Raw genomic sequence first — 23,859 nt, forward strand, 5'->3', positions numbered from 1 at the left:
GATTCCGTTATGTAACCCGTCTATGGAATGTATGTATTTGCATCTGAAGGATCACTGCTGGCTGAGTTAAGAGGGCCTAAGGCTCGCTTTAAACAGACGTGTGTGTGTGTGGACGAGTACGAGGACAGAGAGGGTAGATCCCTGAGATACACCCGGCCTGCGCAGGTTAGCGTCCCGCGCCGCTTGGTCCTCCTGGGCTCCGCGGGCGCAGCCTTTCAGCAGGAAAGCTCGGCTCCGGTGGCTGTGAAGAGATGCTATCTCCAGCGCTAGCAGAGCACAGAAGCTGCAGATGGTTTCAGGGCTAAGAATAGATCTCCGCTGGGGCTGCTGAGGTAGCGGGCGGGGTGGCTGGGCCCCGGAGAAGCAGTGCGTGTGTGTGTGTGTGTGTTTCATGTAGACAAAATCCTAGTCCTTTTGTCCAGTAATGAGGACGTCCTCCAGTAAATTAACCATATGATTGTCTCTACGACTGTATAGAAGGGTGGATTCAATGGGAGGACATAATGAGCCAGTTTCTCCTGTTCATATGGCCTGTCACGTAACGGGGACACTACATTTATCCTTTTGTCTTGACTGGGATGGTCCTGTTTGCTCCATCTTGACTCCTCGAGTCCACACTTTGCTCCGTGTCTGGACAGCTGCTCCCATCTTTCGAGCCAGCGTGGGTTCCTGCAGAGGAAGGTACTTTTCCCACTCTTTAATTCACATGTGGACCTTTAAACGGACTGTCATTTGCTGCTGGTTGGGACAGTCAATAGAAGGATTTTGTTTCTTTGCTCAGTTGCTGTGGTGCTTTGATTCTTTTCTTGTGGTTCTTGTGACAGCAAATTCACATTTTGTTGTTTATTCATCTATAGATGGTTGGATTTTTGGTCATCTGTTATTATCAGTGCGTGTCCCCATAACTGAACCAGTTCGGCTTAAGCATCGAAATTTCACATGCTACAAGCCTTTTGAGAAGGAAACGGAATCCATTCCGAACCTGAAAAGTTCCTATTTTCATGTGCAAACCATGGCAACAATGGGTGTGTCTTTTCTTGCACTTTGTGCATTGATGATGAATCGTTCGTTGCTAAAAACCAGTGGCCAGTTCATTAAAATGTGCTTAATTTCTTCTCAATTATACATATTAAACATGCACACACACTTACCAGTTCATATACATATATACATATACATATATATATATTTGGGGGATCCCCCCAAAATACTGCTTCTTACTATTGCCATTACATTCAAACGATAGTTGTAATATTCTGCATTGCTATCAAATCCTCTGGTGAGCAAATATGTACTGATATAAAGTATGAGTAATGCATGTTTCCATGTGCTGATATTGTTTGGGCTGACATGGCAAGGTCGATTGTGGCAGCCGATATTAGCGGAAACCCAGCATTCCAGGCCAAGTGTTTATCCCGTGCTACCCAGCGGGCCGTGGGCCGTACCACAGTAATTAGCCCACTATGCAGCATGAAATAACTGGCAATAGAAGAGGGCAGAGGTCAGGGCGTGGGAGGGCCGCAGTTCGGGTGAGCGTGTGTGTGCGCATCTCCCCGGACTCTCTGGACTGTGTAATCTTCCAATTACGCGCCGTCTGACCGGCCCATGCCTGGCATTCCTCACCAATCGGAAGGGCCGGTGTGCAGAGTCAGCTGTCTCCCCGCCCAATAACAATCGCTGATGATCTGAAGCCAACATGAATGTTCACACACACACACACACACACACTCCTCAGTGCACGCTGTGGCGTTCACTCTTCCTACAACCACACCCTTGGCTCTCAGTAAAGAAAAAAACTGCTCCCTGCGGCAGTGCAAAGTCCACTGCAAGCCACAGACTGAATTTGCTCGTGTTTCCTGTTCTTTACTCGACTATTTTCGTGTCACATAATGCCATCTTTCCGAAGCGCCTTGTTAGGCCCGTCCGCAGACATGACAGCGTTTCTGGAAGGCACACGGCCATTTGAGGAATGTGACTCTCATTGTGGCAGGATGCTGTCAGACGTGGCCGGTTTTTGGGGTTCGAGCGCCATCTTGTGGCAGCAGAAAAAGGCGCCCAAGTGTCGCCCCCTACCGGTAGATTAATTTTTTTGTTTGTTTCACCCGCTTCATTCATTCATTTATCCAGTTTATTTGGTGAGGCCTGTGTGTGCGCCCGAATTTATAGTCGTTATTGATTTAATACCTGAATAAAGTCCAATGTTGTCTTCCTTATGCACCAGTTTTGCTTGTATTAGGCAAATTGAGAATAATGACAAAGCTGGTTTGTGTGGTTGGTGTAATGAAACAATATCTAAAGAAAACATAAATGCTGTGTATTATCAGGTATAAATATACATGTCCATTGCCATTGCTTTTGGCAACTATTATTTGCATTATTTGGCTTTTTAATCTTTTTTTTTCTCACACACACACACACACACACAAAAAATACTAGATCTGAATATCAAGCTCGGTTAGAGCTTTGTTAGAGCGCTGCAACACAACACAATATCATGAGTATTAAATGGGTGCGCCGGGGGATATAATTATATTACATAAATTTCACATTAAGTGCTCTGTAACTGCTCATGCATTGTATCAAATCCACGTTGTGAACACTGTACGAAGTGCTTCACAAATAAAGATCTGATTATTGATTAGATAGTCACAGGGCAATAAGTATATGAAATAACAACCAGCCGTATAAAATGATTCAGGTTATTTCATTTTCTTGTGTGCATTGTTGAAAAAATAAGAAGGTTTCCATGAACTAGATGCATGGAAAAGTCTTACATTCATATATACACACACATGCACATGGAGGTGCCAGAATCTGTCGTCATTTCCTCCACCCCACGGCACCAACTTCTGTTTTTATGCTTTGTGTTTCCCCTCCGCCCATCTGTCTCCGCCAGCCACGGCTCGGAGCGGAAGAGAGAGGACTTCACGTACACTCTTTAACCCCGGCGCGTACACCCATCTTCTGCACGATGCTCACCGACGTGCAGACTCAAAGCCGGAAGAAGGTGCACTTTTCTCCACTCTCGCCCGCTTCCTCCTCCTTCTGACGCCTCTTTACCGAGTTTCGTTTGGTTCTTTGCCGGACGCAGGTCTGACACACTCGCGCACACACTCGCGCCGCTGTCCACCCCGAGGAGCAGCTGCAAGGGGAAGCAGCAACTGCCATGTGCGTCCAGCGGGGAGCTCAGCCGAATTCTTGGGGGTGGGGAGGGTGTTGAGGTGGCGGTGACTGTGGTTTGGACGGGCTGTGCGCCTTATTTTTAGCCCTCTGGCCCTCATATCGCGACAGCTGTCCCCCCCTCGTCTTTCTGTGCAGCGTCAGGAATAGCGGCGTCCGCCTCCGGCCTATCAGAGGTCCCGTCCGCGTCTGGGACGGGCGGCGGGTGCAAAGCGAGCTCGCTGGGATCTGGTTCAGCTCCACCTGGCCTCCACTGGACCGCTTTCTGGCCTCGGAGCCTCTGTGTGCGTTTCTGGTAAGGCGAGTTCGACTCGAAGGATCTCCGTAGCGTCGGACCTGAGGTAAGGGAGAGTCTGTCCCAGCGTGGGAGAAGCGGGTTTGGAGAGTCTCCTGTCAGAATCTGTGGGCTGGAGAGCATGCTGGTCAGGGCCCTGGTCTGCCGGCACTATTTTTAGGGGTGGCATTGATGGGAGACAGGGGGAAGTGCTCTGGCAGACTTGCTCTGTGGCTTGTGGCCTTTCATTTAATGGCTTTTCGAGGCTTTTTATTCATCTAGTGTACTCTGTTTTTATTTAATGTGCTGGATTGACTACTTTATAGGCCCATGTTACCCTTTGAGCTGAACGTGAACGGAGCCTTTTGTTCCTCAGGTTCGACCGGTGGAGTTTATTGACCCCACCCCAATTAACACAATTTATCCACAGTTCATGCCTTCCACCACTTTATTATATTGGTCCAGACTGCAGTGCTCTATTGGGTAAACAACAGCCGCCTGTCGCTTGTCCTGTTCAGCTCTTTGTTTGGCGTGGTTAATCATATCGGTTTGTTGGTCTAATGGATTGCTTTAAGCTGTTGTACGAAAAAATGCAAATCTGTCTGTGTGTGTGTGTGATTGGAAACATATTACTGGGATATGTACTGGAAATATATTAGCGAGCGTTCCTTTGGAAAAAAAAATTTACTATGTGGAATAAGACGTTTCTGGAAATCCAGCCGACATCGGTATTCTGCTGAAGTGGTTTTGCTCAGAGAATATTTGGCAAAAGCGTTTTTGTTCCACTTTGAGGAAGTACAGATGAGGCAGTAGGGCTTTGAGATGTGCTTTAAGACAGAGTAATCTTGTTGCTTTTTCTCATGCTACAGTTATAATACAGTCCCGTAGTTCACAAAATGTACAGGAGTGACTGGTATAGAGACTTTTTTTGTTTTTTTATGATTAGGAGGTGCATATTTGTGTTGAATGTCATAAATGCAAGCAGATGTTAGATTTCAGAAGGTATCTTATTGTGACGATTAGGGCTGCATGATCATAATCACAATTATTTTTTATCAATGTTGTAATCACATTTATTAATCATGATTATTCATTATTTTAGGTAAAATAAATTTTTATTGCACTTTCTATTTTAAACAAACAGTAAGAGAAAAGGGCTTTCAGTTTTTGGTTATAAAAACCAGCCTGGCTTAAGAGGTGACCAAAGGCAGGTCACTATGAAAAGACTTTTAGATTTAATATGAAAGATTTTCATTTACCCGTGTTTTTTGGGGGAAAAAAGAATTATAGACAGGTCAGGTCCATAAACAGAGGCATTTAATGTTATAATGTTGTCAAGATCTATAGACTATGAACTAACTATACAATATATAGAGATGTCAGTACAGAAGCTAGGATGGGGGAGGGAAGACTGTAACATCAATAACGTTATTTGTGAAACACAAAATTTCGTAACATACAAGATCATAAAATAAAATCTTATGATTAGATTCTTCATTCGGTCGTTATTACAGCCATACGTGGCACAAAAGTCCGTAATTTTCGCTCGTATCTTTAGAGAAGCTTGATTGAATGAGCTTGGAACCCTGTTTAAATAGGACTGCAGTATTGACGCATGCTGAGAGGCTGAATCCGACATCTAGTGTAAATATCTGTGGTGTGTATATCTATTATCGTGTCAGTACAATTCAACCAGCAATATATCAACAATGAATTGTCTGTAAGGTATAACTACAGGGTGGGCCATTTATATGGATACACCTTAATAAAATGGGAATGGTTGGTGACATTGAACGCATTTTATAATTATATAATATTTTATAATTATTATAAGTGGTCAGAAACTTGTAAATAACTCATGAAAGAATAAAGTTACGTTAAAACCAAGCACACCATTGTTTTTCTTGTGAAATTACCAATAAATTTGATGTGTTACATGACTTCCTATTGAAAAAACTAAATTGAATCCAAGATGGCCGACTTCAAAATGGCCACTGTGGTCACCACCCATCTTGAAAAGTTGGACCCCTCACATATACTAATGTGCCACAAACAGGATGTTAATATCTCCAACCATTCCCATTTTATTAAGGGGTATCCATATAAATGGCCCACCCTGTACAATAGAGTGTGACTTTTATGAAATGTTTGAATTTGAATAGCCAGATTGCTTGACTGTAGATGTGTGTATTCTGCCTCTGTCTCCCGACATTACTGTATGCTGACATTAAGAAGGCTGCACGCTCGTTTCCTCACAACTGTTGTGCTCAAAAGAGAAGAGGTGTTAGTGATATTCCAGTTGGAGTTCACCTTCATCTGTGCTTATTATCGTGACAGAATTCTTAATGTCTATTGTTTCTGTCATGGAGACGTGGGCCATGTCGCCACTCCGAAGTATCGCTACTCAGGGCTCATAGATTAGCTTCTCCAGGGTGGGGTTTCCTTTATTTGGCTGCAGTTGGAGCCGAGGCCCGGCCAGACTGGTGACCCTGTGAACGCTCTGTGGCCAGTGAGGATTAGAGCTGCGCTGGGCGCAGTTGTGGACATGTTGGCAGCTTCATGTCTCAGCATTTATTTAAGCCCACAGGTCGCAGATGAACAGATATCAGTTACCGAGTGTACAACGCCACTCATAAACAGGCAGTTAAATAATACATCAAATATGATAATTGATCGTTGCTCCAAATATTTTTAGTGTGAAATGTTTCTAAATACATTTCAATATTTCTAATATTCATGAAATGATAATGATCTTTATTTAACAAAGTGTTTTGGTTCATATGTCCTCAAACCACCAGGAAGAAAACTCTGATTCAGCTCACAGATTCTGACTCTCGGACTCATGGGTTCTCCCAGTAAATGGCTGTAATGAATCTTCCTCCAATTGCATTCATCCGGTCATATCTTTTTTGTATTTATGAGTTATGCTGTGTTGATTTGTGAGCCTAGGCCACTCCCCTCTGTACTGACCTTATTGACCCCTTTCCCCACCACAGTGTTTTCCAGCTCGATCTGTCCCTCCGTCGTGAAGACCCCTCCACAATCCTCGGCCCGTAGCGCCACCCCTGTTCTCACAGAGCGGCCCATGACTGCAGAGCAGCCAACATGGCGTTCTCATCTCGCTTTTCATTCTGGGAGCAAAAGGAAAGTGGCGTTTTGTTCTCTTTAAAAAAATGTCGACTCGCCGTTTTGAGAAAGCGAAACCGGTGACGATAATGCTGATGCTTTGAGGGTTCATGCAATGCTTGGCACCTTCAACTCGTCTCAAAGACGGAAAATCTTAATGCCCAGAGAAACGCTTTAAAAGGTGTCTGAGGTGTTATATGTTGCAGCTCGTCAGGTCAGGAGCTCAGCATGGAATTTAGGCCGAACGCCAGTTGAATGACTTTTACAGTTGGAGTTTGCCTGTTGCATGACAGCTGACAAATGTGAGATGTCGAGTGCAAATGGAAAACACTCGGCCGCTGTCCACTACCTTGCCAGTGGGCTTTTGGTTTCGCCTTGACAGGCTGCGACTCGCTTGACCACGGCAGTAAAATGATGCCACGTCTCAAAATAACTTTAAATGATTGATCTTGGGGATTTCTCCTCATCATGTTATAGAGGTCTCATATGAATTCACTTATATATTGCATGTCAGGGGTGTGTTTCTTTTTGTCACTGAGATCTAGTTTTGAGTCACGTGTTTCATGCCAATCTCTGTAGGTCAAAGAAGAGACAAAGCCAACCGCCAAGATCCTTAAAGACAGTGTAAGTTTCATCGTGTGATGCAGGTTGAAATGCAAACGTCATGTTCTGGCATATATGTGCAGGCAGCATTACGCCGGCAAAGATTTGACGCCTTGGTCACACAGTGCAGAGGCATCCGGCAACAGCGTCATGAGTGAATACAGAGTCGGTCCTCTTAGCTCATACGGTTAAAAAGCCTCTCATCTCAGGCCCTTGCAAAGCCCATGTAATCTAGCTGGAGTGCCTGCTGTAGCCCTAGACAGGAAATTGTCAATCGTTGCCACGCTCGCTCGGTGACGTGCCTTATTTGTAATCTGGCTCAGCTTCAGCAAGTCCCCGTCTGATAGATTGCGAGTGTTGCAAATAATCAGTGACCTGAAGTTACCAGAAAAGGCTTCTTCAGACAGCAAGGGAATAAGTGGTGCCTCAGTGGGCAGTGGTGGCCTAGTGGGTAAGGAAGCGGACTTGTAATTCAAATGTTGTGGGTTCAACTCCCGAACCATCAAGGTGCCACTAAGGCGTCATTGAGCAAGGTCCCCACAAACTGCTCCCCGGGCGCCTTTCATGGCCTCCCACTGCTCACCAAGGGTGATGGGTTGAAAGCAGAGGACACATTTCGTCAGTTTCACACCAGGTTCACGATTGAAGGTACAAGATGTAGAGACGCAGCAGTTATTAATGTCCTAATACAAAATATTTCCCTGTTTTAGCCAAAGCCAAGTGTCTTTCAGGTAACGTAAGCACACAGTGGTCAATCCTCTTCGTCCAAACTAGTGGAATTCTAACCGTTGGGATTCCTGCCTGGATGAAGAGCTGAGTTAAATGTCAGGGAGATAAGAGCCGGGGACCGACGCCCGCTTGTGCACGATGCTCCAGATTGCAGCGCACCGGTGTCGGACGACCTCGCGCTGCAGTGCGGCACAGCAGCGGGCTTGCACTCTCACTTGATCGCCTCTGTCTATCTCTATCTAGCTGAGCTATTTCAGGAAGCACCCAGGCATGCGTCAGCTCAACCAGCAGAGACACTTCCCTCATGCATGGGACACGCTTGTCAGACCTTAGCTCGGGCTAATTTAAGTGTGACCCGAATGGCCGACCACATGGCAGCTTTGGTCAGTAGAAAACAGCAGGCTTTTCCATGACTGGAGTTCAAATTATGCCTAATCTGATATCAAACCAACTATTCTATTTACGCCCTTATCCAGAGTGCCTAATCAAGTAGTTACAGGGACAGTCCCCCTGGAGACACTCAGGGTCTTGCTAGAGACACAATGGTAGTAAGTGGGGTTTGAACCTGTGAGTTTGTGGTCATCAAGGTGGTGGTCCGAGAAATAGCCAGAGATCTACAATTTTGTAACTGAGTGCACAAGACAGACACCCATTATTTAATCATGACAGACTGCAGCATGTCCATAGTTTCCCATTTGTGTCCCCTGTGTCCCCTTCCCCCCCCGAGAGCAGTCTGACAGCGATGGCAGCCTGAGTAGCCGCTCCCAGTCGGTGCCCAGCCTGGAGCCTGGCAGAGTGCTGCTGAGAGCCAAGAGCCCACCGCCACTCCACGATGGGCAGAACCAAGCACGGCCAGTGTCACAATACCGGGAGCGGGTGCAGAGTCCCTCGCCCAACCGCATCAGGCCCACATCGCTCAGGACCACAGAGGCACCCAAGATACCTGAGCGCTTCAGGAGTCCTGAGCCTGCCAGAGCTCCCATGAGCCCCAAGCCTGCGCTCAATGGGGACAGCAAGAGCGAAGGCACCCTTAACGGAGCAGACCAGGCCGTCACTGTGAATCAGCCGGAGCTTACCGAGGACCAGGGCTTGACCCGCAAGAAGGTGGTGAAGGTGGTACGGCGGGTGGTGAGAAAGGTGCTTCCACCGGATGAAGAATCAGCACCCACAGCTTCTTGTGCTGCTCCAACCCAGACGGCACTAAAAACCCCACCCGAACCCCCTAAACCTGCTCCAGAGCAACCCAAAAGTGTGCCCAAGGCAGTCAAGATGCCGTTTTTCTCTTTCAAACATGACACTATAAAGGAGGAGAAGGATGACATTGCTGCTGGACTTGCCAACCTCATGGGCCGCGGCAGGACCAGGGATCACCACCCGCGCTTGCGAAAAGAGGGGCCGCCCGAGAAAGAGGAGGAGAAAAAGGTGGAAAAGAAAGAAGAGACAACAGAAGACAAGGAGAGTTCAAAGCACACAGAGAAAAAGAGCGTGCACAGACCGGCCCCAAAGCCAGAGGATAGGCCTGCAGCACCTTCAGCACCTACAGCTACTACTGTCACACCTTCTACACCTTCTAAAGCCCCTTTAAAAGCTCCCATGTCTCCTCCTCCTGGATTTATTCCTGTACAAAGGCCTGGTGCCCTTTCCCCCACCCCAGGATTCATCCCTCCACCAAAGCCTTCGACCCTTTCACCGCCGCCAGGATTCATTCCAGCATCTAAACCTTCTGCTCCAAACCTTCACGAAAGTGCCGCCCCCGTGCCTAAAAGCGCCAGGCCTGCCCCTCCACCAGGTTTTGTTCCCATTACAAAACCGTTGCCACCGGCCCCTCCTTCTGGTTTTGTGCCGGTCTCCGGACCAAATCCCCTGTCACCGCCGACCGGGTTCATCCCCATCACTAAACAGCAAGCTGTGAAGAAGTCAGAGGTATGGACTACGCGGGCAAGGATGGTCAGAACAATGAAGCATGCGCGTGGAACAGAAATGCACCTTAAAAAAAATATACCAGTTCTTATTAACCGATGTGCGATTTGTAGGGCATCAAAACCACTAACATCACTCACCCTGGTAAAACGAATATTTTACCACGTAACCGTGTAAGCTTGTGTGCGGATGTTGCCATTTTTGTTCTGGGAATGCGGTCATTTTTCGGGACTGGGCCACTGTGTAAGACGGTTTGGCGGGAACAGTGGAGCCAAATTGAGCCCCAGCGGCCACTACAGGTGGCGGCGCTGTCTCCGCGAGACGCGTCTTTATAGTTTTTTAGCGCGTATCGGCGCAGGAGCACTGTCCGGTGGCCGTTACCAGCCGCTTGTGGTGCTGTGGTGTGGCTTTTCTCAGAAGCAGATTGAACGTAGTATAATAACGCGCGCTCGTCAGAGTGAAGGCGTGCCACGTGTTTGCGTTGTTAGAAATTAGTTAGCGGCGTGGAAAGTTGACTTGGTGTTAAGAATGACCAAGAATCTCGGCAATGCTGTGAGATGAACTCGCACCCTTTCTTCTGTGTGTCAACTCTCGTTTTGCTAAGGTGAAGAAGGCACCAATGCTATCTGACCCAGCCGGGAAACCTTCTGCCGTTCCACCACCCCTTCCTAGTGTGACATCACAGGTGTGTGATCGTGCATGGTTGTGTGCGTGTGTGTGCACGTTTGCTCGGGTCACTGGATCAACAGCGCTGGCCAGTTCGGCCATCTTTGTTGCCTGTATGGCGCGGCGTTGGAATACAATGTGTACGTCGGCAGTAAACGTCTTGGTGATTTGGCCTCCAGGTGTCGTCGTTGAGTCCCACGGAAGAAGCTCAGAGGCGTCTGGAAAGGATCTTCAATGCACCTGTAATTTCCGTCCTGTTTGCTCTGTCCCTGTCTCTTTTCCTCTGCCATTTTGGCGCCCTGTGTGACGTCCTTTTAACCCTCCAACACCAAACGTATTCACTTCCAGTACGATCATTTACAATTACAGTGGGACGGTTGTGGGTTGTAAAGGACACTTTTTAATTGACAGCAGTCCATCTTTTTTCTTTCTTTCTTTCTTTGCATCTAATGAAAGGTTAAGAATGCAGTTTCTGTGCATGTAACTTCTGTTAAAAATGAATGACTTTTGTAATGTTTTGCAATGGGACAAGTGGACATTCACTGTAGAACAACAGTCCGTTGGTGTGTCATACACTGTCCTGCGATGTCACTCGCACGCTTTCAGTCACATTCATGTCTGTCTTGTCTTTTTTTCCCCCCCTCCATTCTCATCTGCATACGTTTCTCGTCTCTCCCTCTCTCTCCCGCCCACCGCTTCTTGCTTACCGCTGCCGTCGCCGTGGCTGTTGTTTGGCTACTGTAGCTGGAGCCGGTGGCGCCCGAGCCGCCCCCCACTCAGGTACCGTGCCCTCCGGGGGATGCCTCCACGCTGCCCTCCTGGCCCATGTGTGCCCCTTCCCTCGGTCTGGCTGCAGCGTGCTCTCGTGTGGCGTGTTGGAGCGTAAGCCTCAGTCCGTTACTAAATTCCCGTTAGCGCTTCCCCTTTAATGTGTGTTTGTATCTCCCCGAAATTCGGGATTTCATACAAGTCACCCGCTTTTGTATCAGAGTGCCAGATTTTTCCATCAAAAATGTGCCAAAGATGCTCTTAGCACAACCTGTGCATGCTCGGCATTGATAAGTAAGTTATGCATGTAGCCCTAATAGGTTTGTGACGATCTGTTTTAATGACTGGCTTTTGGCTGTTGACGTCATGTGGTAGTAAATAGTCATGTGATTTATGAGTGACAGGTGTTCATGTGCCCCTACGCTGTTTTCAGGCCCCATTTATGAATGTTCCATGTCATTATGCCTCATATCACCAACAATGTCCGCTGCCACTCTGGTGAATTTACCAGCCTCTGGCCTTCAGGCTTCCTTCCTCCTCCGGCAGTTCATCGTCGGGGCCTTTTCTCCGCGTTCTCCCTGTGCTCATAGCCTGTTGATTTCATGCTCTGTACAAGTCTGAAGCCCATTCTCTCTGTCTGTGTGTGTCCCTAACTGTCATTCGTTGCTTCCTGGGCCTCGCCTGCCTCTCCAGGCTCAGGTGGAGGAGGACCCTGTGGCCATCCTGCAGGCGGCCCATGCTGCCGCCGCCCAACCCAAGGTCTGCCTTGTGCTGTGCCTGAGTGTGTTTCACCTTTCCATGCCCCGATACTTGCCTGTCCCAAGTGCCGTCCCAGTTATGCACCGCTCGGTGTGTCTGTTTGTGCACAAGATGCAATGTCTTAATGTAGGAGTTGATAAAAATGGCGCTTGGAATGGTAATAATAATTCCTAACCATTTTTAGCCATTAATCTTCACTCTCGAGTGTGTTTGTGTGTTTGCTGTGGTGTGTTTGTTCCGTATCACTTTTTTCGAATGCATCCCAGTTGATAAATGTCACACTTCAGGGCATGTAACGTGACTCCTGTACCAAGATTGTGTTGGGAGAACAGAATGTAATCTGACCCTATGAAACTGGTTTTATTTTTGTCCTTTTTTTCTGTTCCTGTAGATTATATATTTTCCTACCTTGTGTCACTTGTGCAAATTTCCCAATAGTGTTTAGATGGTGTGGGATGACAGTGAGAGGCATCATTCTCACCACTGATTGGACCATGGATGACCCATAGGTTGCTGTCCACCTTATTATTTTTTTCTGAAGGTGGCCTGTAGTGGCCGATATATGAGATCACAAAGACGCCTCACTGTCTCATTTCACACAGTCCCTGGTGAATATCCTGGAAAAGCATGGTGTGTTTCACACAAAGCATGCACTCTTATGTGGCCAGCATGGTGTTGCTCCGCATGGCTTGTGTGTGTGTGTGTGTCGTTGAATGATCCTTGACAGATGTCCACTGTCCCTCCGCAGGTGAAGACGGAGGAGCAGATTGCTGCAGAGCAGGCATGGTACGGCTCAGAAAAAGTGTGGCTGGTCCACAAAGATGGCTTCTCCTTGGGTGAGTTTACCTTATCCTATTATTCCTATCAAATGCATTCATGATCGTTATTGTTATTTAGACTGACCTCTGATGCACAAATTCAAAACAACACAGATCACAGTACATGTTTGCACGTATTATTGTTTGCATGTATTCATTCTTCAGATTCATAAAGGGCTGCCAGATATTCAGAAATTAGGACTCATTTACATAGGCAATTTCTGTAATATCTAGTTCATTTTCAAATCTTGCATTTTTCTGAATGTTGCAGGAATAGAAACAACTTTTCTAATTTTTAGAAATAGATTGGGGAGTGCACGGACAGAATGACGAGACATGAAAACATTTGAAATGCCATTTGTACAAATATAACAATGAACGTGTTGGCTGAGGCTACAGTTACTACATGTTATCACTGACCTCATTATATCTCCCTGTTACCTGACCATAGCAACGTTGCTGAAGACAGAGGCGGGCAGCCTGCCAGAGGGAAAAGTGAAAATCAAACTGGAACACGACGGGACGTTGCTGGACGTGGACGAGGATGACATTGAGAAGGTGAGATAACTACACTGATGGAAGAGAAAGCCTCCCCAGACCCTAGAGACACCAGCTCCATCCCGCTGTGTTTGCGTACAGCCTCCTCACTCACCTTTTAATGAGTGTGGGACAACATTTGGAACGGGAAAACAAGATGCCCCCGGGGCAGATAGACCTTTATGCCTGCCTTGCACATTTTCTGCTGGCCTCTGGCCAGCACAGATGGTCATGGTGAAATTGGGACTCTGAAAATGATGGACTGTCTGACCTGTGGTGGGGTCAGAACGTGACCGGTGGGATTGTAACATGCATACCATCTTCAGCTTTCATTGGTTCCAAAAAGAGCGTAATGCACCATATAAGGTTTACTGATTTAATACAAACTCTTCAAAACTTCAAAGTCTATAGTCCTGGGCTGAGGATGTTTATTAATTCTATAATTCTGTAATTTCTCTTTATTATTATTTTTTATTTAAATGATCTCATCTCTCCTTCTTATCTTTTAGCCTCAGAAACTAGCTGTGGTTTTCACGACCTTTTGTGATTTTTTAACCTTTGACCTCTTCCGCTGTCAGGCGAATCCCCCGTCGTTTGACCGCTGTGAGGACCTGGCCTCTCTGCTCTACCTGAACGAGTCCAGTGTGCTACATTCGCTACGGCAGCGCTACGGGGGCAACCTGATCCACACCTACTCTGGACCCAACATGGTGGTCATTAACCCAATCAGTGCCCCCTCCATGTACTCAGAGAAGGTGAGAGCTTGTGCTCACTTCAGAGCCTTCAAAATCTGGAAACAAGATTTTATAACTGTATTGAAAAATATATTGTTAATAGTGACTGAAAGCTCATGAAAATCAGAATCTAATGTCAGAAATTAGAATATAAAATTTTTTGAGGGGCAGCAGTATTAGGATCTGAATCTATGTTATGGTAGATGTATTAGTAAAAGCTATGTATTTAAAAGTACTATATAAGTAGACATTATATAATTCCATCTTATTTAAGGAGGGTGTTACTTGGGTCCATAAAATGAAATTGAAAGCCCAATAAAAGGCCATTTAAAATTCCAGTTTTGAATGACTGTGACTATAGACCTATTAGTCATAAGTCAATTAAGAAAAATTAAGTTAAATTAAAATTGTGTGATTACATTGTTGAAGGGTGAGACAAAGCAGGTAGGTGGAGGATAGGGTCCAGGGACCTTAAATTTTCCGACTTGCTTGGACTAAATGCATGTCCTCCATCTCACAAATCCCATCAGCTGTTGACTGAAGGGCCACTTATATGTTCAAATCATGCAGATAAAAGTGCAATTATATTTAATAGGTGGACATTTGAAGCCAGTCTGACCCCTGTAATGTAATGTAATAATTAATTTAGCTCATTGGAAACTGAAGCTTTTCAGATTGTCTTATGACGCAGAATAACATAAATTGGAAACTGGGAAGAACGTTCCTTGCAGGGAAGGGAACTCTTATCAAGCAGTCTCTCTTGTAGGTGATGCACATGTTTAAGGGCTGTCGGAGGGAGGACGCCGGTCCTCACATCTATGCAGTGGCACAGTCTGCCTACCGCAACCTGCTGACCACGCGACAGGACCAGTCTATTGTCCTGCTGGGCAAAAGCGGCAGTGGCAAGACCACCAACTCCCAGCACCTGGTTCAATACCTGGTGTCCATCGCGGGCAGCACTGGCAAGATCTTCTCTGGTGAGCAGAACAGCATTTCTGGATGTGTAGTTTATGATGGAGTTCTTTAGTGCTGATCTTTGAAGGGCCCTAAACATCTTCTCCATCCATGTGCATTGGTGTGTTTCTGTGTGTGTTCTATGCACCAGTGGCCTGGCTGGAAAGTCGCCCTATAGGAGCTGGATCGATGGCTATTGGCTGTGTGATGGAGAGCATTGAGGCTAAAGATGGAGCGTTGGGATAATTAGCTTGTTTTATCAAAAACTCCTGAGCTTTTAATGGGCTAATGAAAGCTACAGGGCTGATACACTGTACTGTTAAAGAGGGGCGCAATGCTATCAGGCCTGATCTGAAAACCAGTCAGAAGTTCTCAGTTTTCAGAACACCCGCTTCTTATATAACATAATTAATAGACAATAACATCATTGTATGATGGTGCGTTCTGTCTCTCCAGCGGAGAAGTGGCAGGCGGTCTACACCATCCTGGACGGATTTGGGAACAGCGCCACCTCCATGAATGCCAACGCCAGCCGTTTCTCGCAGATCGTCTCATTGGACTTTGACCAGGCCGGCCAGGTGGCCTCTGCCTCCATCCAGGTACGGTTTTACCATCGGCACTGAAGAACATACATCTTGTGAGTGACTTCCATGTCTTCGTAAGATCTGTGGAAACCAATTGTCATATCTGCCTTTTGTAGACCATGCTGCTGGAGAAACTGCGGGTTGCGAAACGGCCAGAGGCAGAGTCCACCTTCAATGTCTTCTACTACATGATGGCTGGAGCAGACACCAATCTCAGGTGAGTCTTCTCACAGGTAACAAAGATTAACTTTACACATTGTGACTACACTGTAAAAAAAAACTTGAAAATGTAAGGCAACCCTTTGGCGCAGGAAGCTTTTACAAACTCAGAAGTATCACAGTCAACTAATCACCAGGCCTTTCTTGTTCATGTCATTAAAGGTCATTTTAAAGCCTGTAGGCATCAGCTCGCACACACCCTACTTCCTCATTGTAGACCATTGTAAAACCTCTCTTGTCAATACATCACAGGACCAGGTGTAGCGTATCGTCATCTCCCCCCTTCCTGTTCTGTTTCGCGTTGTTCTCTATACTCCTGACGCCCCTTGTGTATAGGGGGTGTCAGTCGATGTCACAAGCGTGACCACACCCACCACCAATTCCAACATGCAGTTAATCAGCACTTTAACATACACTAAATCTTCCTTAGCAATGAAAAAAACATCACATATACATACATATAGTAAATATATCACATTCATTTCTATTTCCACCCTGTTCATGATTGTTTCTTCTTTTTCTTTGTTCTTTAATATGCATATTTCTTGGCTCCTGATACAAATCTCTATAAATGGCCTCGGGATTTATAAATACAATTTCCCTGTCTTGCTTTCTAAAGAGACACACATTCCTTCTCACTACTTCTGTCACATTAATAATCAAGAGTTTGCGTTTCACTGTATTATTATGAACAGAACCTCTGGGTGACTGTGGTGTCAAGTCAACATTTGTTTCTAGGTTTTAAATATTCAGTATAAAGGATTGAATTCTCCATGTAATATCAGTTTTGTTTCTAATGTCCCACAGGACTGAACTGCATTTTAACCACTTTGCAGAGAACAGTGCTTTTGGAATTGTACCCCAGTCCAAGGTAAACTTTACACCAATCACCAAAAATACTGATTCTAAACCACATCGTTCTGACCCAACTGTCCCTGTTCTTCCAGCCCGAGGACAAGCAGAAGGCTGCCCAGCAGTTCACCAAGCTCCAGGCAGCCATGAAGGTGCTGGGAATCTCAGCTGAGGAGCAGAAAGCCCTCTGGCTGATCTTGGGGGCCATATACCACCTGGGGGCTGCAGGGGCCACCAAAGGTAGGACTCACATCCTGTCTGGTTTGTGGTGTCAAGAATTCTGCCTCCGACAAGGATTTATGGCTCACGGCGGGGATGTTTTTTCAGTTAATACCATTTTAATACATAATCTGTGTGTATGAATAATTTATTACTTATAAAAATGCATGCAGGTATAATGTTCGCCTGTCTTTGAGTCAGACTGAAGTTCACTTGTATGAAGCTTTAACAGTGTTCTGCATCGTTTGAGAATTTATGTATTTCGTATTTTGTCAGTGTAGAACAAAGAAGGATCTCATCGGCAGCCTGTAATTATATAGCCCTTTAAAAAGAGCGAGTTATTAATTAAGGCAACGGGAGGGCGCACAGCAGAGGAGGGCAGGGACAGGACTTCTGAGGCTTATTTTAGGAGAGTGTGGGCGGCGGACAGGGGCGAGTGTGCGCACCCTGGTGTGTTAATGAAGACGGATGGCCCTGCGTGGGGACTGTTTATTCGCTGCCTCTGATGTCTCCCTGCGCATGGACCTTTTTAATCACTGGACACTGCACTGCCGGGTCAACATGGTGGCTTTGTGTGTTTGTGTGTGTGTTGTAGCGTTTGTTGTATAGAGTAGTAAGTCGGTAAGTGGGTGAATGTGTTGGAATGTATGAGGGGCCGTTTAGGAAATATTTCATATGTGTGTGTGTGTGTGTGTGTGTGTGTGTGGTTTTCACCTGTATCTGTGTGAGTGTTTCATATGTGTGTGTGCGAGTTTTCAGTAGTATAAATGCATGCTTGTCAGTTTCATATGTGAATGTGTGTGTGTTTCACATGTGTTTGTGTAACAAAAGTCTGAAATATTTCCTAAACGGCCCCTCATAGGAATGTGTGTATGTGTGTTCACCACCATAGTCAATACATCTGTCCCTCATACCACCAAAATAACAGTTAAATGTGGTAATTAATTATTATTTATTTGTCTTTTTATTCATGTGCAGTTATACTAATGCAAGATTGACATTGGAAACTGAACCAGAATAACTTCCATTATTATTATTGTTCATATATATCTGATATATCATTGCTATTATTGTTGATATATAATTTCCCTGGTGGTCTAGTGGTTAGGATTTGGTGCCTGCCGTGGCCCGGGTTCGATTCTCGGTTACGGATGGGTTTTAAAAAGTAGTAGCCTAGTGGGCAACAAACTCGCCCATGAACCAGAAGATTCAGGTTCAAGTCCCACCTACTACCAATGTGCCCCTTAACCCTAAGTTGCTCCATCTGATAAATGTAAAATTGGTTAATTTGCACTAAATATATAGTTTGAGGCAGTGGTGGCCTAGCGTTTAAGGAAGCAGCCCAGTAATCAGAAGGTTGCCAGTTCGAATCCCGAGTGGCAAGGTGCCACTGAGCAAAGCACCGTCCCCACACACTGCTCCCCGGGCGTCTGTCACGGCTGCCCACTGCTCACTCAGGGTGATGGTTAAATACAGAGGACACATTTTGTTGTGTGCACTGTGCTGTGTATCACAATGACAATCACTTCACTTTCACGTTTCACTTTCATAGTTCAGTCCAGCCTAATTTCCTAATGATTTATTGTAATGTGCATCAGTTTAATTGGTTAAATGCACCAGTTGCAGAAGTGCTTCTAAATTCATTGATTGTTTTTATGCATCACTAACATTAATCTGTATTAATTAAGTGTAAGGACCCCTCTATAACAATTAGATGAACGGTTTGGTCGGTTTCACAAGATATTTACATTCTGACCAGCAGGGGGCAGTGTTGGTGTTCTTGTTGAAGGAAGGCGGCCAATGACGATTAGCTTGGCCTGTTCTGCCCCACAATCGATATGAGATGAAATGACCCCAGACATGAATAAGAGAGGGAGGGGAGGGATAGAATTGACTGTCTGTCCGCTTTACTACCCCATCAGACACACACACACACACACACACACATTGGTTTTTGATGACAATGAGTTACCATCCTCATCCTCACTGCCTGTCAGTTGACATGCTCCATGTGTCCCCATTGTCTGCGTGAAGGGACTGCATTTTTTGTCTGCATGTCTGTCTGGTCCTGATTAAAGTTAACCGCTGTTGTTCTCTTGTTTTTTCTCTTTCCCTACTTGCATGCTGCATGCTGCTCCGTCTCAATGCAGACGCCGATGAAGGTAAAGTCAAATTAAACAACGTAACATAACAAGCCAACTTCATTCAGCTCCTTGTTTTGTGAGTGATTTTTCTTAATGCCGTTATCATTATTACCAGATGTCGGGTCCTTTTTTAAAAATATTTTTCCGCAGTTTCTTCTTGTTCTCTCTCATGGCTTCTTAACAATGTCTGTCACTGTCTTAAGGCCCAGATAAAAGCGGCTCTTTTAAAGTCCTCTGTCTGATATCTCCCATGTTGTCTACTTTCATTATCACGCCGCCGCTCTGTTATTTACAGCGGCGGAGGAAATAGAACTTCCTCCCGTATTCCCCACACGACTTTATTTCCTCGGTTTTGCCTCTTGTGTTATTGTTAGCCCTTCCTCTCCGGCACTCACTCTTTTAAAAGTTTGATTTGCGGTCAGAACTGTCTTAAAGTGTTAAAAGACACTTTATTTGAGTGTTATTTCTGAACTGTATGTAAGTTCGCATTTCAAACTCGAATTTTTTGGTTTAGAGTTGTTTGTTTCATTGCTCTGCCATTAATTATTAGTTTATCACCTGCAGGGCCGTGGTCCCCCGTGTCTGCTCTGCTGTACGCGGTGAAGTTGTCAGGGTCTAAAGGACTCCTCTGTTTGCTTCCAGCTGGGCGAAAGCAGTTTGCGCGCCACGAGTGGGCCCAGAAAGCGGCATACCTGCTGGGCTGCACGCTGGAGGAGCTCTCCTCCTCCATCTTCAAGCACCAGGCCAAGGGCACCCTGCAGAGGTCCACCTCCTTCCGCCAGGGGCCTGACGATGCGGGGACTGGGGACGGTTCAGGTAGGACCCATAAAGTCTATTTCAGCACTGGCATAGTGTTGTTAACCTCCTTGAATTGATCTTGTAAAAACACATATATTACATTGCATTTACAGCAATGTGATAGCAGTGTGACTAACATGGTAATTTGAAGTCACTTTGTTCAAAATCATTGGACAAATTGACATGTAAGGTCAATGTCGTTTGCTGCCAGGGCCAAAGGTCACAGCGCTGGAGTGTCTGGAGGCCATGGCGTCTAGCCTGTACTCCGAACTCTTCACTCTCGTCATCTCCCTCATCAATCGGTCAGCTGCAGCAAACACACACATACAGTGTTACTGAGACGATACATTATTAATTTAATATCATTTTGTTTTAGCAGTTTTTAATACAAAGTATTACAAAACCAGGTTGCTCTTGTGTGTTTTAGGGCCCTTAAGTCCAGTCAGCACTCCCTGTGCTCACTGCTGATTGTGGACACCCCAGGCTTCCAGAACCCACGTCTGGCCCGGCGAGAGCGCGGCGCTTCGTTTGAGGAGCTCTGCCACAACTACGCCCAGGAGCGGCTGCAGGGTCTGTTCCACGAGCGCACCTTCGTCCAGGAGCTGGAGCGCTACAAGGAGGTGGCATATATCCACGCCTATACACATACGAATACACATCAGCGCACACATCCACGTGTTGTAGCAGGAAATTAGAAATGCATAATTCTCACTATAATTGCTCTGATTTAACGGCAATGACAGAAAAATGATAAATCAAAGTCTTTGAAATTGATTGTTTTACTGTAGTCAATGGATTTAATATTGTGATTTATAATGAGACACATTCTTAAGTATTTTTCATCGCTTACATCCTGTTGTCTTACATTATTTTTTTAATCCAAGAAATGATTTGGCCGCTTGGCAATCTACTAAATCAAAGTGAACAATCAAAGTGACGCATAACCCATTGGAAAAATCCCGCACAACACAACTAACCCACCCTCTGTCCCTATTTAGGAAAACATAGAGCTTGCTTTAGATGACATAGAGTCCAGTACATCTCTGTCTGTAGCTGCTGTAGACCAAGCCTCAACTCAAGCGCTGGTAAGGACAAAACCCTTCCTGCTCACTCCTGTTGTCGGCGTGGAGGGCTAGAAAGCGCATTTAGCCGAGCTGATGCGTGTTTTTGGGCTCGCGCCGTAATTACTTCATAGCAGGCAGGGTTGCGGTTTAATTTAATTACCCTGAGCCAGAAGCAGTTGCAGGTTTCACTTTGTGCAATTAATCTTTTTTTTTGTCCTGACAACTTTATACTGGAACGCATCCAGAGTTTTGAAAAAGGGATTTTTTTTTTTCTTGTTGTGTAATTAGTCTCAGCTTTCAGACAACAAAAGGAATAATTCAGTAAATAACTTTTTGCACTCTTAATCAGGGGAGTCTTTCTTTTGCCAAATGGCCGCTCGGAGAATTGTTTGGAGAAGTCTTAATATTCAGAAGGCCAAAATGAGCTCTGAGCCACCGTCCATGACCACTGAGAAATTGCCTGTGAAGTGTCTGTGTGGTATTGTAAGGATAGGAAGGGTGGATAAAAGCAGCTATTACAGCCACTAATTGGTTCAATAGACAGCTGGGCATAAAAAAAGAATGCCTTGAAGCTCTTACCTAACGTTTAAAGTCCTTAATGAGAATTTTCCTATGCTTGAGAGTCCAAGCTGTCTGTTCCCCTTACACCGTTCCACTTAAAAGACAATTATTAGCTCTCAGAAAGCGACTCATGTGTTTAGAATTAACATGATACAGAGCTCGTTAGCTTTATGCAATGAAGAATTGCTTTAAATATAAGATGAGATTTAAGTTTTTTTTTAGTGATGCCTTTGAGGCGGTTAAATGGAAATAAATGGAGATTTGGTGAGATGATCTAGATACCGGTTGATGTCAGGTACGGACCCTGGGGAGAACAGACGAGGCGCGGGGTCTGCTGTGGCTCATGGAGGAAGAGGCCACTCTGCCGGGGGGGTCAGAGGAGACCATGCTAGAGCGTCTCTTCAGCTACTACGGTCCAGCTGAGGGGGAGAGCAAGGGTGAGACCACACAACGCCACCCAAACAACCTGCCACACACTCATATTACTCACACACAATGCTTACTTCCTGGCACAGATTGTACAAATTCAGCCACACGTACCAAAATAAATATCTGCACTGTACACCAAAGCAGAGAATTTCCTCATATGTGCTGAGATATGTGCTGCTATCGATCTGCAGAACCTTGCAGATGGTAAACTCAGTACACCTGGTTGCATCTATGATGGTGTGGCAGTAAAATGTATTTATAAATCTGCATAAATTGGATTCACTATGACTTTCTCAAATCTATGAGGATGTAAGTGTACAGCTTTTTTGACTCATGGTTTTTATAGTTTTTGACTCATGGTCAAAACCAGGTTACTGTCTAATCTGTAACCTTTGTTAACCAGGTTACAGTCTAATCTGCTGTATTGTGCATAATTAAAGCACTAAGCAAAAATGTCATGCATTTCTCTCAATTTGACATTATTAGCTGTGTATTTTGTTAAATTCCTTTTAAAATACCACCTCAGGTACAACTCTGTTACTGAAGAGTGAGAGGCCACATCACTTTCTTTTGGGCCACAGTCATGGCACGGATTGGGTGGAGTACGACGTCCAAGGATGGCTCAACCATGCCCGCCAGAACCCCGCTTCTCAGAACGCGACCACTATCCTGCAGGACTCTCAGAAGTGTGTGCCATGTGCCCTAACACCTTGTATGCGTTTAGTTTGCAGACCCCACTAATCTATCATGCTCACTCATGTGAACAGAAAGAACATCAGCAGCTTGTTTATGGGCCGTTCTGGTGGGCCCACGGTGTTGTCTGGCTCCATTGCGGGCCTGGAGGGCGGATCTCAGTTGGCCTTGCGCCGTGCCACCAGCATGAGGAAGACCTTTACCACTGGCATGGCAGCTGTCAAGAAGAGATCCCTCTGCATTCAGATAAAGCTGCAAGTGGTGAGTGGCAGCACAACCAGACATTTGCTTGAATTTGTTGTAGAACATGTAGGATGTCAAATACTGACACTGGATTTGTATCCTAAAGTGAAAGTGAAGTGATTGTCATTGTGATATACAGAAAGCACAGCACACTGTGACACAACAAAATGTGTCCTCTGATTTTGTTTTTGACTTTTTATATTTTACTCTGCTACAGGATGCTCTGATTGACACCGTGAGGAGGTCCAGGGTGCATTTTGTGCACTGCCTGCTGCCCAAAGCTGAAGCCCTGAGTGGGGACATGAAGGTTCTGGGGGCCATGTCACCTCGTGGTGGGGAACCTGAGTCCCACGTGGACACCTGCGAGACGGGCCTGATGCAACTGGATGTGGCACTGCTGCGTGCTCAGCTCAGGGGTTCCAGGCTACTGGATGCCCTCAGGATCTACAGGCAAGGTACGGAACTCTATGGGCTCTATTTTCAAAGCAACTTACAATCAGTAGTTTTCTATTCTGTTCATCTGCTTCCTCTCATCTGGCATTGCTGATAAAAACAACTATGTGTTGTCGCCATAGAAGTGTTTATGAATGATGTAACCTAATGGTAACATGTATATGGAAAATAGCAACTGACCTAAGACAGAACCTTGTGGAACGCCAAACTCCCCTTTACTATGTGAAGACAAATCACCATTAATGTCCAAAAGACTCGATGCTTAGGTTTTATGCAATTCTCATAAGGGTCGTGAGGCTAAATCAGAAGGCACTAAAAGCATCACATAAAACTTTTAACTTTTTATATTTTGTCACTTTTTTAGATTCACCAGATAACAACAAAGAAGCTGATTCATTTATTTCAGTCTTTAAGAATTTAAAATTGTTCTTATGGCATTAGGAAGCCATCATTGTGTCTGTCTCCATAGCACCTGAAATGTCACTTATGCTCCTGTGGTTCTCACCCCATAACAAGTTGTTTCTATGCCTGT

General features: G+C 45.5%; 1 protein-coding gene across 14 annotated transcripts in view; it reads left to right on the top strand.

The window, feature by feature from the left end:
- The window catches only part of myo18ab (myosin XVIIIA b), a 73,083-nt gene that overhangs the window by 20,203 nt on the left and 29,021 nt on the right, over positions 1-23,859 (top strand). For 2 of the 14 annotated variants that reach the window (XM_029000353.1, XM_029000357.1), the window contains exons 1-25: positions 2,386-3,007; positions 3,319-3,521; positions 6,451-6,598; positions 7,160-7,204; positions 8,645-9,835; positions 10,437-10,517; positions 11,243-11,278; positions 11,960-12,025; positions 12,774-12,861; positions 13,295-13,401; positions 13,959-14,135; positions 14,881-15,091; positions 15,525-15,667; positions 15,769-15,869; positions 16,679-16,742; positions 16,819-16,963; positions 19,093-19,104; positions 19,729-19,902; positions 20,096-20,186; positions 20,312-20,504; positions 20,883-20,969; positions 21,805-21,946; positions 22,465-22,624; positions 22,706-22,892; positions 23,092-23,329. In XM_029000353.1, the coding sequence (XP_028856186.1) occupies positions 6,560-6,598; positions 7,160-7,204; positions 8,645-9,835; positions 10,437-10,517; positions 11,243-11,278; positions 11,960-12,025; positions 12,774-12,861; positions 13,295-13,401; positions 13,959-14,135; positions 14,881-15,091; positions 15,525-15,667; positions 15,769-15,869; positions 16,679-16,742; positions 16,819-16,963; positions 19,093-19,104; positions 19,729-19,902; positions 20,096-20,186; positions 20,312-20,504; positions 20,883-20,969; positions 21,805-21,946; positions 22,465-22,624; positions 22,706-22,892; positions 23,092-23,329 (3,778 nt within the window). In that variant the 5' untranslated portion in view covers positions 2,386-3,007; positions 3,319-3,521; positions 6,451-6,559. Of the gene's footprint in view, positions 1-2,385; positions 3,008-3,318; positions 3,522-6,450; positions 6,599-7,159; positions 7,205-8,644; positions 9,836-10,436; positions 10,518-11,242; positions 11,279-11,959; positions 12,026-12,773; positions 12,862-13,294; positions 13,402-13,958; positions 14,136-14,880; positions 15,092-15,524; positions 15,668-15,768; positions 15,870-16,678; positions 16,743-16,818; positions 16,964-19,092; positions 19,105-19,728; positions 19,903-20,095; positions 20,187-20,311; positions 20,505-20,882; positions 20,970-21,804; positions 21,947-22,464; positions 22,625-22,705; positions 22,893-23,091; positions 23,330-23,859 lie in introns of those variants that run through there. The other 12 variants (XM_029000359.1, XM_029000360.1, XM_029000361.1 and 9 more) reach the window with 10 other exon arrangements.

The sequence above is a fragment of the Denticeps clupeoides genome, chromosome 13 (genome assembly GCF_900700375.1).
Source record: "Denticeps clupeoides chromosome 13, fDenClu1.1, whole genome shotgun sequence".
Lineage (NCBI taxonomy): Eukaryota > Metazoa > Chordata > Actinopteri > Clupeiformes > Denticipitidae > Denticeps > Denticeps clupeoides.